The sequence below is a fragment of the Malania oleifera genome, chromosome 4 (genome assembly GCF_029873635.1).
Source record: "Malania oleifera isolate guangnan ecotype guangnan chromosome 4, ASM2987363v1, whole genome shotgun sequence".
NCBI classification, from domain to species: Eukaryota; Viridiplantae; Streptophyta; class Magnoliopsida; order Santalales; family Ximeniaceae; genus Malania; species Malania oleifera.
The window spans coordinates 17,342,883-17,360,097 of NC_080420.1; the positions used below are offsets into that span (position 1 = coordinate 17,342,883).

Sequence of the window (17,215 nt, forward strand, 5' to 3'; positions counted from 1 at the left end):
TTGAAAATTTAAACATATCAAATTGATATAATTAATGGGCATAATGTTAGAGAAATTGTAGTAAAAATTGTATTAAATTGACAAAGTTACCCAAATTTAAATCTAAACTTGAAATTCACATTTTTAAATAACTTTTGGTTGTGTTTAGAAGCACATATTTCAAGTCCGGACTTGCATATGAATCTGAAAATAAAATACAAATTTGTATTTTGCTTTGTTTAATTTATAAAAATTTAAATTTAAAAATCTAAACTCTACCCTCAAATTCAAGTTAGAGTTTAGACTTAAACAAATTTAGTTAAATTGCAATACAATTTATATAAACTTTCATTTCAATTATATAAAGTTATAAATTTAAGGGGAAAATATGAGAAACTCCCTAAAGGTCTCAAAAATACCATGAACATTCCTAGAAATTCTAAAAAGATATTAGATATCCCACGAAGTCTCATGAATCTCGTAAATGTTCCTTGACATTTGATTTTTGGAATTCTTTAGGCTCTATTTCGAACTCGAAAAACACTAAGGAAGTAAACGGAAAATATCAAGGAATTCGCATTTTTTATATTTAGTTATCAACGAAAATAAAAAAATAAATAAATAATATATCAAATTTATGAACAAAATTTTGATTCAACTCATCATTAAAACAATGACATTCCAAAAATTTCCTGGACCTGCCATGAGGATTGTAAAAAAGACACATGCCTCCCCTAAAAATTTATAAAAAAGATTAGGAAAAAAATTATATCTTTTAGGCAAACTTAGGAGAAGTCCCCGATTTTTTTAAAACCTTAGGAGAGATTTGTGTTATTTTTAAAACATCAAGAGAAATCTATCTTTTTGTCAAACTCGTGGGGTGAGCGTCCTTTGCCCAAACTCTTAACTCAACACGCCAAACCATTTGCATCTTTGGAACTCAACTTAAAATCAAGGCATGTAGAGCAATAGAATGAATAGAATCCAAATTGCTAGCAAGCTCGACTAACCCTTGGTAAACACTAGACTGCCAAAAAAATGTAAAAATAACTCATAAAATTAAGATACCAGTATGATTAACAAATACACGTATGGTTTGAGCACGTCTGTACCAAGCCCTTGCTTTGTCAAGTCTCCTAATCATATCACATGTGCTATCAAAATACATCAAAAACCAAACTGGCACTCAAAACAAGTTATGAACAGGCGTGCCGAAGCATGACATACAATCTTGCTGCTGCTTGAAGTGGTTTCAACATTGGTATCACAGGGCTGCTCTCATGGCTCCTCTGGCAGCCTCGCGCTTCATCTCCGCAGCTTTCCCGCTGCCTCTGAAATACATGTACACTTGCTGCAACAAAATGGACATAAATGTGAATTCGCAGAAATGAAGAGATGATGGCTGATGCAGCAGAAAGTGTTCTTGTCCACTGGGGAGAGAGAGAGAGAGGAGAAAGTATAAATTGGACCTGAATAACCCAGATGCTGAGCACTGTCTCAACACAGAATATTCCAAATCCAATAAAGTAGAAGATCTGTAAGCCAGGAGGAAATAGATTAATGATATTAAGCTTTACAGCAACAAAAAAAGCTGGAGAAGAGGAAATAATAAAAAAAGTAATTACAATAACAAATTCTTTCCAGCAACACAAGCTCTACAATGACTAGATTCCCAAGTACTCGATTCAAGCTTAAATAATTCTTTAAATTGTGTTTTGGGGCATAGATTTGAGATTTCAGATTAAGAATTGCTTGGATTTGGACAAAACTCAGTACAATTTTATGAAGAGCATTTTAACCAAATCCACACAAATCCAAACCGAAGGTTCGAAATCCAAATTTTCGAACATACGGTTAAAGCATTTCGCAATGATTTAAGGATCAATAACAGCAGAAAAGACGCTGGAACGAAGCAGGAATTGTACTTACCCCAACCAAAGCATGGTCACCAAAAACATCTACTGCAGCCAGGATACCACTGTTACACAGAAAACCAGGATCCATCATTAGCATGAGTAAAATAAGTTGATTTTTTTTAGTATATATGATGATCAGGAAAGAACTAATAAAATAGATGTTGCACTCAGATCTCTAGCAAACGCATCAGATCTAACTGTTGTAGATGTGGCCACGGCCAAAAAAGGCTAATGATTGTAAAGTACCAAAGGAAGAGGTTTCATGGAAAATCCTACAACTGATGCTGTTGCATTGGGCCCAATTGACAGATGATGTACTTAAAACTTCAGATGTCATAAAATGCAAAGGAGCCAATAATTTTTTTAGTACAATAACATGCATAGTAAGTTCACCGAATATGAGGCATCAGTAATACCATACAACCCCACAAACCCACTTTCTATACTTCCAAACGAATCCATCATAGACAGAAAGTAAACATTATTCTCATTTATTTTAATAATTTCTGAGTGCAACCAAGTGCAAGGGAGCTGCAAAGTTAACACTTTCCATCTCTCTGCATTCAAATCCCCTCCAGACCAACAAAGCATTAGAAACAATAACCATATACTCAGTAAGAAATTTAGATTGCCATAGAGAACTCACGTAAGAGATTTTCCTTTGAAAACTATTGGAGGAGCAACAGCGGCAAGGATGCAGAAGCCAATGTGAAGCTGTATTTGAGGAGAATGAATTCGATATCCTCCAAGGCATCATAAAATATATAGCAGATATACAAATAAAGATCTAGGAGAGCTTACCAAATAAAACAGGAAAAACCATCCAAATTTTAAAGCACTTTCATTCCTGCATGTAGAATTAAAATGTCATTGAACAAAAGCATATTATCCACAAACATGTTCAGCACGACATTATATAAGCAAGCAAATGAATCTTAAATGGCAACAAGTCTTGAAATTTTCACATTATGGGCAAATTAGTAAACGCAAATCCTCTTCATAATCACCCAGCACTACCAATAGCTGCCCAAACTTAATGTTCATGCACATTCTTGCACATATCCGTGACTACTGAAAGTTGCACAGCATGCACAATGGGTGTGCCCATGGCTAATGTCCATGGGGTAAATGTAACAAAAATGAAAATGCTAGGACATTTGAGAACTATAATACTAGTGAACACATTAGTGGCAAGCTAGGCATAACATCTTTAGACGACAAGAAAACAGTTGGTGCAGGAACTTGCAGTATTCACGTGAAAAAAGAGGGAATAAGTTGACAATAGAGTTTGTAGGACAGAGTGGAGTAAACATTGGATAATTTGTACCAGTGCGATAAGGATTTTCCAGCACCTTAAACTTTCTTTCTAAGGATATTACCCTAGATCATGCAAAATGGTGGGACAGAATTCATATAAATGACCTCATAAAGTAGGAGTTCAGACTTTTTTGGTATATTAAAAATTAAAATTTTATATATATATATATATATATATATATTATCATTTCCAGTATCCAAACCATGCTATTGGTTGGACCAATCCAGTCCCCTATCCAGGGTCAAGGACCAGTCGAGAATCTTTAATATCCTACCATTACACTAGACTCCGAAGTAATTCCAGAATCACACAATACTCCAAAAGCAATTCTAAAATTACTTAGCATCCACGAAAAGCAAATGTCCTTGTTCTATCCATTCCTAGAAGCAACATCCCTTTCAACCTTTCCTCATTTATGGTCCATGGATAGTATATCCAAGGACAAATTTAGACATGTAAGTGTTGCTAAGCTAAAGTTACTTCTACAGGCTATTCAAACAATTACATTTGCAATATTATTCACTACTTTTATTTCTTTTAAACTAATAAACAATTTGACACACACTCCAGGACCACTGAAGGGTTTTATTATTGAGGAGATGCATGGTATATGTAAAGCAATCCAGTCTCATAATGCAAATCAATTATTCAAGCTTCTCCTGGAATTACATCAATATCACTTCACACTTCACAGCCATCCAAACAGATCTACTATCGGCCCAAATGATTGCACACTTAAAGGTTTAGTTTCACACCCATCCAACATGATTCACAAGCAACAGATCTACCATTGGCCCAAATGATTGCACACTTAAAGCTTTAGTTTCACACCCATCATTCAATTGTTAGCTAGCTGCTTTATGAATCTCTAACATTATTCACAAGCAGGCAGCATATTATGAAGTTTTCCCTTAAGAAAATGACACATCATAATTTTAGGTGTTTTTTGAAGCTAAACTGGAAAATATAATAAAACAAAAGGTTTTTATATTAAAAACAACTCATACCTGAAAGCACGATATAGCGGGCGATACCACAACACATAGGCTCCTGGAACCCCTGCTATGAAGTAGATAATGGCAAGGAACCATATTTTTACACCTAAAATCAAATGTACATAAATCAAGTCACCTTTTATGGTATCAGACCCATAATGACAGATACAGCATTTCCATCGGAACCATTCCCAAATCCAAACTAACCTTCTCCTTTGATCCATGCAGCAGTAACAGCTATAACATTCCACGTAAGAGCCAGTGCCAATCCTGCATAAGATCAAATTTTACAGTGAATGTTGGCGCTTTTGAAAGACCTATTTTAAAGCATTTTAGATATGCAAACAGCAAGAAGCATTCACACCAACAATCAAACATAAACAGTCAAAATAAACTACCTAACAAAGGTAGCATGACTTATGATGAAATAGAAAAGATAAATACATCCTTTTTCCCACCCTCTCAAAGACAACATCATCTACAAGTGGGAGCACGCCCAAATAAATTAGTCTGTCCAACAGATTGAGTTGCTTCTGATTAACAGTAAAGCTGATCCTGGACTTCCTAAATCCTCCTCCTGCAGTGAACTCAGCCAAGCACTAGAAATGACACTAGAGTAGATGACTAGATTGTAAACACCCCCCCCACCTTTCCTCAAAGAAGATGTAGTTCAAAAAATAGGCTACAAATGGCTAATCTCAGGGGTCATCCCTCAGAAAATGTCCTGATATTTTGGGACAGCAACTACCCAATGGATAGCCACTAGAAGTTGATTTTTTCAGGGAATTTTGCCCTTCCCTATTGAGGAGGTTTCTAAGGAAAATCTTCAAGAAGGGTCAGAGGGAATTAGAAAATTTAAAGTGTTCAGCGAATTATGACAGGAAGGGTTTAAAGAGGGGTTTTCTTGGGTAATGTCTGTAAATTCTTGTCCTTGCCTACAATGTAATTTCTCTCTCTCAATACATCCCATTCTTTTATAAATAAATAAAAAAATCCACAATGCTATTCATTCGTGAATCATCCAGCAATACTAAGGCAACTACAAATTATTTATACCCACCAATACTATCGGCTTGGCCATTGGCACCAACCACAAGTGATCCCAAGCAATACAGCTAGTATTTGTCACAAGTCACAACATTCTAAAAATACATAAATTTATAAATATAAACAAGTTATCGTATAATACATATTTATTTCTTTGACAACTGGAAAATTACCAAACAATGGCATGTAATGGTCTAAAATTTCCACCTCAGAATTCTAAAGTACCTCTAAAGCATGGAATAAAATTAGCTAATAAATCTAAATACCTACCCAATTTATATCCCTTGGTAATAAGCTCCATATGCTCAAGTATCAGTTCAAGAAACACAAGAAAGACAAAGATGAAAGTTTTAAATATGAAGATGCCAACTAGCCCATTGGCAAGGTCAATGTGGGACACCAACACAAATTTGGGTGATGAAGTGATGAGTCCCTATAATGTATGATTTTAGACCCTCATTTACCTTTATTTATCCTCACTTTATTATGTATTTACCCATTGTTATTGTTCGGAGCTATGTAAGGTTTGTTGGTCTTTTCAGGAAATACAGGTTAAAACCAAGGAGTTAGGCATATAAGAAGCTAAAGGAGTACCAACAACATAAGGGGCGACCTAGTCTTCCACTGCAGACTCCAAAGTTCAGACTGAGATCGAAATGCTGCAAGGGCCGACCAAATGATTGACCATGTAACCCTTAGGGGCGACTAAGGCGAGATACTGAATTCTCCTGAGCCAAGAAATACCACGAGCATCGACCCAGTGGTCGACCAAGAAACCTTGAGGGGCGACTATGTCGAGTTCTCAAGATTTGCTAAAGAGCGAGATCCTGCAAGTCTCGACCATCAACTCGACCAACAAGACCCTAACGTGCAACTTAGTCGAAGACACTGCAGATTCAAATTCCTGATTTCCCGTGAGTCTCGACCAAGGCCCACACAAGGGAAGCATAGGAGCGACTTGGTCGACAGCGACGATCTTCCATGCAAGATTCGCTGCAAACTTTTCTAAACTGAAAACCAAACTTTGTAAACCCTAAAGCCTATAAATATTCGCTATGAACATGAGCTCTGGGTCCCTATTTGGCCAATTTTAGGTTAGTGACAGACCTAGAACACTATTTAGAGTCAATGTATAATAGTTAGAATAGATTTCAATACCAGTTTTGGATGGTGCAAGAGGTGTTCGACAGCCTGTGACAACTAGCGGCGCTCTTGTATTGTTTAAGTAGATTAGACAGTCATTTCGTTGCACGGACAGTTGTTTGTGAGAGACAACTCGAATACCAAAGGATGATTTTTACATGCTTTCAATTTACTGTTTTCTTTACTGCTTTGATTATGATGAAGGATAGCATATAAGGATAAGCACTACTACAGTTCCAGCCAAGTAGAAGTAGTTGGCTATGGATCCGCGGAGGTGTTCATGTGATCGTTGAAACAAGATATACTCCGGTTCCCGACCGTGCTCCGGACGGTTGGTGCACCCTTGCTACCTTGTGCCCTCGAATGACCCTCTCCTGCTTTGGCCTGAGAATTTCGGGTTAGTACTCTTATGTATATCTAGTTGAACATAGTCAGAGGCACGGTGTCCAGCATCTGATTCATATCTAAGCATTGCTTTGTACGACTAGGGTACTTTAGATTTTACATGCTTTCATCAGGACTGTTAGAAAAACTCCACCTCTGCACTTATTTTTTTTATGCAAAGCTTTAATAAACTAATTTAGAACTGGTTGATAACTACATTCTAATCCCCATTGATCGATACCCGACTTCCTCCACTTTCTACTAAACTTGGGAGTAATTAGATTTTATAAATATTATTTTTGGTAGTTAAAGACCCAAGCCTTGACGAGCCTACCATGAAGCTATCTAATGAAGTTGAACATTTTATTATCACTTCCCTTTCCTGCTTAGCTAACTGAAAAAATAATGAACTTTTACATTCATCGCTACTATAACCTCATCAAACCAAATTGGAAAAGTTCTATGAAATACAACCAATATATAAACATGTAAAAACAGCTAATAAAAATGATTTGCTTACCGAACCTTTGGAATACAAATACATAATAGAGTATGCATATGAATAGCTACAAGTAATAGATATATAGTTATTCATAATTCAAGTGCACAAAAAATATTTTAAAAAAAACAAAATAAATTGACCAGTTTTAGTTTCAAATGCCCCAATTTGAATCTTTAGTGCCTCGTTTGTTAGATTATAGACTGTCTTCCATTCATAATTCACCAGCTTCAGATTTCTATTCTTCTAAGTGAGGCATCGTATCTTGGGACTTATTTTTTCAAAGTCTCAATGAGAGGGAGAGAGAGAAGAGTTCATTTGCCTGTTGTGTGTTATGAACTCTTCCAATCCTAATGAGAGGGGGGTTGCTACGCTTTGGATCAGGGGCTCTTTGGGTCTTTTTTCTTCTAAGTCTTTTTTCCCCCATCTAACTAAATCTCTTAACCCTAGTCCTTTCTATCTGGATAAAGTTGCGCAGAAGGCTAAAGCCCCTTTTAAGAAGCAAGACCATGGGAAGATCCTTATTGGAAAATAATTCAAAAGAATTAGGTTAAGGGATTGTTGGGTTTAGTTAATAACTAAATGTGTCTTTAGTTTAATTAGTATAATATGTATATTTGCAGGCTTGTTTATGTGTGTATGTCAGGGGTATGTTAGCAGTTTCATGTAATTTAGGGATATTTGTGTAATTTCATGTGTAAAGGGGCTTTCTTATAAATAGTTGGTGAAAGCCATGTAGGAGTAGTTGCTAATGAATTTGAATTAAACTGAGCAAGTGATTTCCCCTTGTTTCTCCTCTCTCCTTTCTTCCTTCTTCCTGCTTCCTCTACCCTTCTTCTCTCCTACATTTTTCTCATAGCTGCAGGTCTTGATGCTGTCCGGCATCATTAGAAAAAATAACCAATTTTAACATATCCAAGAACTTAAATGCATGTAAACTTTGCACGCACGCAGAGCTCCAACAATTAATAAATTAGTAAAAAATCATAATATAGGAAAGCCCTGCAAGCAAGAAAAGGTTGACATACCTAATAATGTTGTAAATGCCACATACTGCAATTTTTGTAGATAAACCGGTATTTCATTTGCAATATCATGATGGATAATGGGGAAAAATGGCGGCCAATTTTTCTCCTCAAGGACAATTCCAGCTACCAAAAAAAACACAGAGCTCTCAGTTTTATTATTTGCTCAGCAGAACTAAGAGCATGACATAGAATAGAATCAAATCAGTCAATACTAAACATAATTTAGACATGTGATGTTCTAATATGTTAAGAATACCCTTCCCAAAAAAAAAAAAAAAAAGTAAAATGTTTGTATTCCTGCATATCCCAGAAAACTACTGACCCATTTGAAACCAATGAACTATTGAAATCCCAATAAGAAATCCAAAGGACTGACTCAATTAACACTAAAAATCCATGTGCTCCATAAGTAATCAGCCTTAGCAACAAAAATCACCTCGTGCTGCAGCTTCTTCTTTCCGCTTCACTTCCTGTGTAGCATACAAAAATCAGATAATGATTGTTAATTCAGCAAGCATAAGCTGTGAAAATGTAATTAGACCCATACTATAAAGATATAAGATCAGAGATAAAATTAAAAATAAAATACACCATCCAACTGCATACAAATCAACAAAGTGAGCAATGTGCAATAAAAAAATGCATGGCGCATATGCCTCTATTTTACCATTTTTTGGCAGATTTTGAACAACAACCACTGCTGCAGGCTTGCAGTTCAATTCATTTTGAAGTCATCATGTCATACACCACATCAGCTTCAAAAGGGCACACCCATATCCAGATTCTCATAATTGGAGAATACAAAAATTATTAAAGTTTCACCGAAAATGAGTTAAAAGGAACAGAGAAATATTTTACACGCATAATTAGAGTAACATAGATATTCAACAGTAACATAGATTTTAACAGGAAACATATTCAACAGTAACATCCACATAGATATGGTTCATTACTCCTACATTATTGGCTCACAACCATTTTTTAATGAAGTATGATTAACTTTTATAGACTCAAACAACTTAAATTAGGTTCAATAACCGTATTGTGATAAATAGAAAGACAAGTTCAGTGTAAATGGAGCAACTTTAATGTTCAATGGCAACCCATACTGAAGAATGTACCGAAAAATACCAACGGAAGCATAGTTCAAATGTGCAGATACCTGTTCCCTCCTCCTCAATTCAGCTTCCTTCGCTTGAAGTTCCTTCTCTTTCTTTTTTAAATCCTTAAATTTGAAACAAATTATAATTAGAGAAACTAAGGTTTCTGTTCATGGAAGAAAATACAAATGGCAAACATGGAGGCAGTTTTCCCAACCTGATAGTTTGAACTAGCAGTGTCAAGGGGGATGTCAATTGTTGCACCACGATCATAGGCAAAATCTGCAGGCTCATGTGGAAGTGGAGCAAGCCTTGAGTTTGCAGCAGAGGGAACGCTGCCCGGATTCTATAAATGTCAGGAAAATAACAAGAAGTGAGAAATCAAGTAAAGAGTAAAACCAAGCATGTGGAATATGTTAGAACTAAAAATAAATTTTATGCAAATTAAGCATGCATTGAGCTACATCTTTAATACGAGAAAATGGAAAGTGTACAAATGGCAGCTATGCCAACTATCCCTATCAGAGGAATAGCAGATGCACATAACACTGCTACTACTACGAAGGAAAGAATGAAAAAAAAAAAAGGAAGGAGGGTGTGAGATCTCACTGTTGTATAAAATGAACCTCCACCATAGGCTGACTGTCCTGATACTTTGCCCCGACCTGCTTGATCCTGACAGTAAATTTTCACCAAAAGAAAAGTTCTGTAACAGTTTGCTCAATAATATATTAACTATCACATTATGGTATCAAAAGGAAACAGACACAAATCCACAGAGGATGTCAGCAATAGTAAAGCATGTCAGTAATAATATGAGACTGTTCACCAATTGTACAAATGTACAATATGAAAATCCTATTGCGTAATTAAACAACAAGAATAATCCCCATCATTGGATTGCCTATGTGTCACGGTCCGACTATTTTCACACCGTTGTGAAGGGCCGTGCAGCACTAGCTAAAGCACTCTTGTTTTAACTAGCCAGCCTATCGTTTACCAACATTCATCCACAAAGCACTTTCATTAGCATTCATTCAAATAGCAACAAAAACAGTAGTCAATTCATGAAAGTCGTGGCAAGCAAGCAGTAAACATTGAAGCAAACGTAATTCATTACCAAATCCTCCGTTGACATTATGTACTTAGCGAGGGAGGCAAGTAGGCTAAGCACGTTGACAATTGCTAATGAGTTTTACAATGATTGATGAACACTCACCCTCCCTCTAAAGAGGTTTTTATGTAATTATCATCCTGACACTAGGAAACATCAAAGTGACCGATGAGTCATACTGCCTTATTTGGCATACAAAGACACTACTAGCAGAAAATAACCCTACACTAGTATTTACATGAAGGAAACCCATCCCAAGCACACGAGATAAGCGGTCACAGGCAAGCATAATGCCCTGAACAAGCTTAGCTCATGACGTTCTCCCCCACTTATGTGGTCGACATCCTCGTAGACTTTTGGCGATAGGTACACTTCAAATTTGTCCACGAACGGTTGAATATCTTCCGTAGAAATCCAGCTGATTTCTGGCATTTCCAATTCACTAGGAACTTCTGCCGCTTCTTCCTTGAGGATGTGAACTTTTTGTCTACAAGGATCTCTTTAACGTCATGTCTGTCAGGTTGCACCGTTTTCATCTCTGCTCTATTGGGCTGACTTCTGCTCAGGTCATTGGTGTTGGCATTGAATGGCTTGAGGCAGCTGACATGAAATTGCGGTCTTCTCCCCTTATCTGCCCACTTCTTCATCTGCTCAGAAGCTTTCTCCAGATAGGCTTGGGCAAACTCTGCATTCTGTCTCCCTTCACTGGTGAAGATGTACGCCCTGGGACTCTTTCGTCTGTACGGCTCACCCCCTGTGTGAGGTATCAGCGGCAGCTGGCCTGTAACAAGCTCAAAAGGGCTCTTGTTGGTTGTTAAGCGCCTTTGAGCGTTGCCACAGAATGGAGCCACATCAAGTAGTTGCACGTCATTCTTCTAGTTGTCGTTGACACAATGGCACAAGTACTCATCTAGTAGCTCTCTGAATCTTTTCATCTATTTGTCTATCTATCGGTGATAACTCGAAGAGATGTCAAGATGTGACTTGAATATCCTGAAAACTCTGTCAAGAAGTTGTCAGTGAACATTAAATCTTGGTCACAAATAATAACTTCGGGAACACTCCAATGTTTCACAATAGTCACAAGGAACAATTGTGTCGTCTCCTCTGTCGAACAGTACTTTGGTGCGGCCATGAAAGTACCATACTTCTTCCACTCCCCCTTTTCTTGTTGGCAAATGAGACAAGTTTTGGTAAAATCAACCACATCATCCCGCGTGTGCGGCCAATAATACCTTCCCAGTAGTCCTGTCATTGGAGTCATTCTCCACGAATACCCCTCAACGAACTTCCTACAGTATTTTGTAAGGCCAAGAAAGGAATGCAACTCCTTCACCGTCGTGGGGATCTTCCATTCTTGAATCATCCTTACGTTCTCCATACCCCTCCGGATACGACCTTGTTCAACCACTTGACCAAGGAATTTGTTGCTTCGCCGAGCGAAAGAGAAATTCTCCTTCTTCATATCCAAACTGTTTCCCCTCAGCTTGTCGAACACCTTCCGTAGATGCTCTTCATGTTTCCTCTGAAACAACACAGATGCTCCCAACGGTGTTTTGGAAGGGCGAACACATCCCGCTTCCAATTCATCAAGTTGCTTCCCCAACTCTACTATCTCTTGAGGCACAATCCGACATGGGTAGGTGGTTTGACTCCTGATAACAACTCGATCTCATCCTCTACAATCCGTTGTGAAGGCAAATTGTGAGGCAGCTTATCCGGCAACACCTCCTTATACTCATCCAACACCGCTTGGATGGTCGTAGGCTCCAACTCTTGGCCTACTTCTTTGTCTACCACCACCGTGGCTAGACGTGTCTGCTCACCTTGACCCAATCCCTCATTGAGTTGTATGGCTGAAAGGGACTTCTCGTCTCCTTTCGTTGCAACGACTTGCACCATGCACAAGTGATGTCCCATCAGACACAAGGAACCAGCCGAAGGCATCAGCACTGCCCTCGTCCCCCTTAGGAACTCCATTCCTAGAATGACTGGAAAGTCATCCAATGGCACTACTGTGAAATTCGCATGACCTTCCCACTGTCCAAGTTTTACAATCACTTGCTTGGCTACTCTCAGAGTAGGCTAGGCTACAGAGTTAACTGCTTTCATGCGTCTTGTATCATTCTCTAAGGATAAGTTGAATCTCCATGCTTCCAACTGCGAAACAAAATTATGAGTAGCCCCCGTATACACCATAGCGCGAGTACTCTTCCCATTTATACTCAAGTCCATAAACATTAACCCTTTTGCTTGTGTAACTTTTGGTGTTTTTTCTTGTTTTTCCAATGCGCTCACCAGCCGCACCGAACCCATCCTCGGGGCATCATCCTCTTCCTCATCATCTTCTATTGCCTGCTCTGCAATGGAAGTCTGTAAAGCATTAAGTGATGCTTTGTGAGGGCACTTAAAAACTCTATGAGGCCCACTACACAAGTAGCACGAAATTTTACTCTTCCCCTTTTCATTGGGTGTGTTGAACCCTTGAGACAACGAAGCTTTCTTTGAGGTTGATGATTTAGAGTCGGCTCCCCTACTCTTGGGTTTGCCATTCTTCAAAGACTTTCAACTATTTCCCTCTTCGCAAAACCGTTTGGACGAAACGGTCTCATCACCAGCGTAGTCCGTCAAGCGTTCTACAGCAGTTTGTGCAGTTGACAAGTCTTGAACCCTTTGCCTATGAAGTTCAGTTCTTGCCCATGGTTTCATCCCCTCTAAAAAATAGAACAACTTGTCCTTCTCCGACATATCCCGAATATCCAACATCAAAGCAGAAAATTGTTTCACATATTCCCAGATCAACCCCGTATGCTTGAGATCTCTCAGTTTTCTCCTTACATTATATTCAACATTCTCAGGAAAGAATTGGGCATTGAGCTCTCTCTTCAAGTCTGCCCAACAATCAATTACACAACTTCCATTTTCAATTTCTCTGTACTTGGTACGCCACCACAATTTGACATCACCAATCAAGTATATGGTTGCAGTATTCACGTTTGTCTGTTCTGAGGCCATCCTCACAACCCGAAAGTACTGCTCCACATCAAACAAGAAGTTCTTAAACTCCTTGGCATCTCGGGCACCCCCATACATCCTGGGTTTTGGCACCTTGGTCTTGCTAACTCCCGGAGTGTTGGAGTTCCCCATAGCAAGAACCATCAGATTCACCTTTGCATCCAGATCAGCCATCCGGGCCTACAAAGTTTCCACAGTGTGGTGAAAGTCCTCTGACATTTCACTTGTCAAACTTGCTTGATGCTGCTGTGATCCCATCACTTCATCAACAAGTCCCCTCAGTTGGGCCATCTCGTTGGCCATATCGTTGGTTGTCTCTTCAACCTGTGCTTCCAGTGCACCGAGTCTTTCAGCATTGTTTGGTTCCATGGTCAATTACTAAAGCTTCCAAAATCCCACAACGAAGGTAACTGAATTCTCGTAACAACTGAGCCTTGGCTCTGATACCAAGTGTCACAGTCCGACTATTTTCACACCGTTGTGAAAGGTCGTGCGGCGCTAACTAAAACACTCTTATTTTAACTAGCCAGTCTATCGTTTACCAACATTCATCCACGAAACACTTTCATTAGCATTCATTCAAATAGCAGCGGAAACAGTAATCAATTCATGAGTTGTGGCAAGCAAGCAGTAAATATTGAAGCAAACATAATTCATTAACAAATCCTCCGTTGACATTGTGTACTTAGCGAGGGAAGCAAGTAGGCTAAGCACGTTAACAATTGCTAGTGAGTTTTACAATGATTGATAAACACTCACCCTCCCCCTAAAGAGGTTTGTATGTAATTATCATCCTGACATTAGGAAACATCGAAGTGACCGAGGAATCATACTACCTTATTTGGCATACAAAGACACTACTAGTAGAAAATAACCCTACATTAGTATTTACATGATAGAAACTCATCCTAAGCACACGAGATAAGCAGTCATAAGCAAACATAATGCCCTGAACAAGCTTAGCTCGTGACATGCTATGCAACAATAGCAGTTCCAATCTTCATCCATTAAAGAAAATGTTAAAGTTCTATCTTTAGCTATTAGTGGAGTACAATCTTCATTCTGAAATATTGAATAAAGAAAGAAATGTGGGATCACCCAAACCTTTGCAGTTAAGTATGCTTGGACAAGAATGGGTCACCTCCTTGGAAGTCTCCATGTTGCACCCCTCTTTAAAAGAGTGCGAGCCTTGACCCAATCATAAGGATGTTACATACAAACTTGAAGATCAGAGGTTCAAGTTACGGAAACACTCTCCAAATGTGGAGGTAAGACTACGACCTATGTATCTCATGCCCTCCTCAAAATCCCAATGGTGCAGGAACCTTGCACACTAAGTGCTACATTTTATTTTATTTTATTTAAAGAAGAAACAGATCAAGATGGCGCAAAGTAAACTGCTGTTTGGGAACTAAGTTTGTACTCGTGCACACTTGCCAGGCTCCAACAACCAATAGGTGAGTAGGACCACAAAGAATCAACATCTCATTGTGCCAGAAAAAAGCACTTAAAGCATTGACGCATATGTCAAACAGTCACAAGCATAACTGATTCTACACAATTATTGAACGGAATTTTGAAGTCAGTCCCAATGAAACAAAGTTTCTAGGCTTGTCCTTGCTACCATAGAGACTCATAGTACAAAACGTAGAACTCAGATCATGGCCCTGGTATTTGCAGGATGGTTACTTTCAAGAGAATGCGGACAACTTAATTGAAGGCCTAACGAGTCAATAAACCACAGCCTAACTGCAAGTATGTAACAAACAAGACTTTAAAAAACAGATTGAGCAACAAATCTCAGAGCCCACCCCACAGAAACCTATGAATTACACAGTTCCAATCCAAGATATAACAGAATACCCACAGAAAAGGCAGATCTGATGTTTCAGACAACTAAACTTGATAACTAAACCCAATTCAATCCAAACCAGCTCCAAAAAATCAAAGAAGCAAATAAATCAAACAATCATGAACACAAAATAAACCCTAGGATTCTCAATTTTGCCCAAAATTACAGGGTTTACTATTAAGTACCAACTGAAGAGTATGGCCATGTTCAAACACATTCAGTCGAACTATAAAGCTGAAATCAAATCCAATTACAGAAAAAAGGAGACCACAAAAGAGTACGAGTACAGAGAGGGAGAAACAGCAATAGCAGAGGCAGTAAATCAACTAACCGCAAAGGGATTAACTTCATCTTCTTCGTCGAAAGGGTTGCTATCGTAACGCCTAGCCATCACAAGCTCAAAATTTTTGCAGAATCAAAAATCCAAGAGGAAACACACAAATCTTCCAGATCTACACTAAAAGAAAGCAAGCTTTCTTCTGGAGAAAGCAACGCAAAACTTCAGAATCACGAACTGACCCCTCCCCGCACAAGCGAAATCCAGAGAACAGGAGCAAGATCAAACCCTAGAAAAGCGAGCGAACGAGAAAACTTGTTCGTGGTCAGCTAAAGCTCAAGAATTTTCTCAAGTAAGACTTTGCAAAGAAATTGGTAAGGAAACAAGCAGCCAGCAAAACAGAGAGAGAGAGAGAGAGAGAGAGAGAGAGAGAGAGAGAGAGATGGGGCTTTTTTTCTATTTTTTGGGTTTTTTTAAGCAGGAAAGAAATTGAAAATTGAATTTGGAAATTGAAATTTCCAATTTGGACTTCGGGAATGACGTACGAATTACGGACTTTGTTTTTTATTTTGTTTTTTTATTTTTAAAAAAATTAAAAAATTGTTATTTGCGAAGGTGGTATATCGACGGTCAGATTTGGAAATTCGGTCTTCCCACGTTTTCAGACGGCGACGGCATGGCCGGAGATCGCACGGTTAACCCGTGAGACAGAGGTAAAAGAAGTGTCGGCCAATTAAACGCCGCCACTTGTCCCATTTGAAAACCTATTGGACCGATATGGTAAGTGATGTTTTACCTTTTCAATCCCTAATCATTATAACAATAATAGTGTCGATAATATTTTCCAAACAAATAAACATCAAATCCACACTATTAAATGAAACATAACATTTAACTTATCTTTATTCAAATCTTTAATTTGAATTTGCATTGAATTTGCATGATATAAAATTATGTTACAATTTATTCAAATTCAAGTTCAAAATTTGAAATATATATTTTCAAACACTATTTCATATTTATTTTTTACTTAATCGCAAATGTGGCATATATAAGTTTGTATTTTCATATTTTTACCAATTTATATCGTTGTCCTTATTCATTTAGTTTTATATGCTAGTCATGGGCATGCAGTATTTGCATGCTCCACAACTCTATTTTTAAAATTTTAAATAATTATAAATAAAATAACAAAGAATTAAATACTATAAGGGTATTTTAAGATAATTGTAAGGGGTAAGCATAATTTGGTTTTAACCGAATTAACTGATCGATTCAGTCGATTCAATTAAGTTAATTTGTAGTTCGATTCAGTTCGATTTCAGAATGAGGTAAATTTGGTAATTCGATTTTCAGTTCGATTATGAGAAAAATGTAATTTGGTTAACCGAATTGTTCGAATTTTAATTAATTATAGATTATTAAATTATATGATTTTAGACACGGGTTCCAAACTTCCAATGTTTCATTCCACCATTCCCAGATTCCTTTCCCATTCGGTCATTCCTATTTTGGCATACAAATAATACATTCATATATTTTTTCTAT

General features: G+C 37.8%; 1 protein-coding gene across 2 annotated transcripts; it reads right to left on the reverse strand.

Annotated features, from left to right (window-relative positions):
• Positions 1-1,018: 1,018 nt before the first annotated feature.
• LOC131153630 (secretory carrier-associated membrane protein 5) lies at positions 1,019-16,205 on the reverse strand. Of its 2 annotated transcripts, XM_058106063.1 has the most exons (13): positions 15,722-16,205; positions 10,019-10,084; positions 9,627-9,755; positions 9,472-9,534; positions 8,746-8,779; positions 8,310-8,432; positions 4,416-4,478; positions 4,221-4,314; positions 2,697-2,742; positions 2,542-2,609; positions 1,909-1,957; positions 1,449-1,514; positions 1,019-1,330 (listed from the first exon to the last, which is right to left on the reverse strand). In XM_058106063.1, exons 1-13 carry the CDS (start codon positions 15,779-15,781, stop codon positions 1,244-1,246), a joined length of 948 nt encoding a protein of 315 aa, XP_057962046.1. In that variant the 5' UTR covers positions 15,782-16,205; the 3' UTR covers positions 1,019-1,243. The 2 variants fall into 2 exon arrangements, with proteins under 2 accessions (XP_057962046.1, XP_057962045.1); XM_058106062.1 differs by having other exon boundaries at positions 1,019-1,514; positions 15,722-16,127.
• Between the last annotated feature and the right edge of the window lie 1,010 nt (positions 16,206-17,215).